Below are 1,656 nucleotides of genomic sequence, written 5' to 3' on the forward strand. Positions count from 1 at the left end.
CATATTAAATTACTGTTCTTTTGTCTGTTTCATTCATTAGTCACCAAAATATTAAATAACTCTATAAGTTTGACGTTTTTTTTTACTTAACTTTCTCTAAATTTCTCATAATAGCCTACTAGAGTTAAAAGCCCTTGCTTCAATCTCTCCAAATAAGTATCATTGAAGATATGCCCTGTACTATTTTCATTTATAAACATTTACCAAGTATATGATTTTAGACAAATAGGTGACGAAACTTTTGCATCTCATTTGCTAATGCATTATTGTGTTTAAAAGCTTCAGAATGAACGACCTTTTTACTGAGTCAATATATGAATCAATTGCCGAGTTTTATGTTACATTTTGATTTGAAATTTTTAAAACTTAGTAGAAATTGTTGGGATTTCAGTCGATACAGAAGATGAAGCGCATTTTTCGAAGAAGTGACACATACATTACTGCTGATGAACAACTAAACCGTATTATGAATGCCTTACTATTGTGCTCAGGCTTAGCCGTCATAGCATGTGGCACATATGTAGGTGTAGATTCCTCTGAAACCAACACGCTACTCAGTCTGAATGTTCTTGATGCCACCAATACCCTATTTCTGTTGTCCGGCTGCCTGACTGTTATTTTTTCAATATTCAGCTGCTTCGATGTCAGCAAGCCGACTGTTCTTTGCCTCTTCAGTTACGTGTTCGTCATTGTTTTTGTTCTGCAGTGTATGGTGTCGGCTGTTTCATTCGCTTGGAGGGTAGAAATTGAATACTATGCTTCTCGGGAACTGTCCGATTTCATTGAAAAAGGTGACGACGCGAGTGTGAGTAGTAAGACTAAGTTTGCTGTTCTGAACAACATTCAATTGATGTCCACTTGTTGTGGTGCTCGTGGTCCGAGAGACTGGAATTCGAGTAACTGGGTGATACGTCCTTTTTTACCTTACTCCTGTTGCAGTGCAACTGTGAAAGAATGTAGTATGGATAAACTGGAAAACGTCCATTCAGAAGGATGCTTGACTGTTATTATCGGCAGTTACAGGATATACTTTCTAATGATGGGTTTGGTATCTCTTTCGGTGTCTGTGTTCCAACTGGTGTTCTTTCATGCAGTCAATTATGTCATGTTTTATCTGAAATCTTCTCTATAAATATAAAAACGAAGATCTTCATCATACGGAAGATCTGTATCATATCATCGAAGATCATACGGATGTATGGATCGTATTTTCTTCAGCAGTTTGCAAAATTTCAAGGGGGCGGTTTGTAAGCAATCACCTCTTTCCAGCGTTATGTGGATCGGGAACATTATCAAAAATACGATATTTCATTGATAAAAACCATTATTATACATTAAAACGTGAGCTGACATGGAAACAGCATTTTAACAAAATATTTTTTTTTAAAAAGTAAAAGCAGACGAAGCCATAAAATTGAATAACCTAAAAGCTCGCTAAACTCACAATTTAAGGTACAGGCGTGCTAGTGTGGGGAAAGTATACTTTCGAGACGATGTCAGCCTTCATTTATCAAAAGGTACCTCACAATAGAATCAAGTTAACCTGTCTTATATACTAGGTAATAGATATCCAATAATCTTAGTGGAAGCTACACCACATTGCTCCCCAACCAAAATTTTATAATCTGTGATAGAATGCGATGAACGAACACCACT

At 36.3% G+C, this 1,656-nt stretch overlaps 1 protein-coding gene across 1 annotated transcript; it reads left to right on the forward strand.

Moving 5' to 3' along the window:
• The first annotated feature begins 403 nt into the window (after positions 1-403).
• On the forward strand, positions 404-1,132 carry LOC107445715 (tetraspanin-18-like). The gene has a single exon (XM_016060186.2). The coding sequence runs from the start codon at positions 404-406 to the stop codon at positions 1,130-1,132; it is 729 nt and encodes a 242-aa protein (XP_015915672.2).
• Positions 1,133-1,656: the final 524 nt, after the last annotated feature.

This window comes from Parasteatoda tepidariorum, chromosome 2, assembly GCF_043381705.1.
Source record: "Parasteatoda tepidariorum isolate YZ-2023 chromosome 2, CAS_Ptep_4.0, whole genome shotgun sequence".
Lineage (NCBI taxonomy): Eukaryota > Metazoa > Arthropoda > Arachnida > Araneae > Theridiidae > Parasteatoda > Parasteatoda tepidariorum.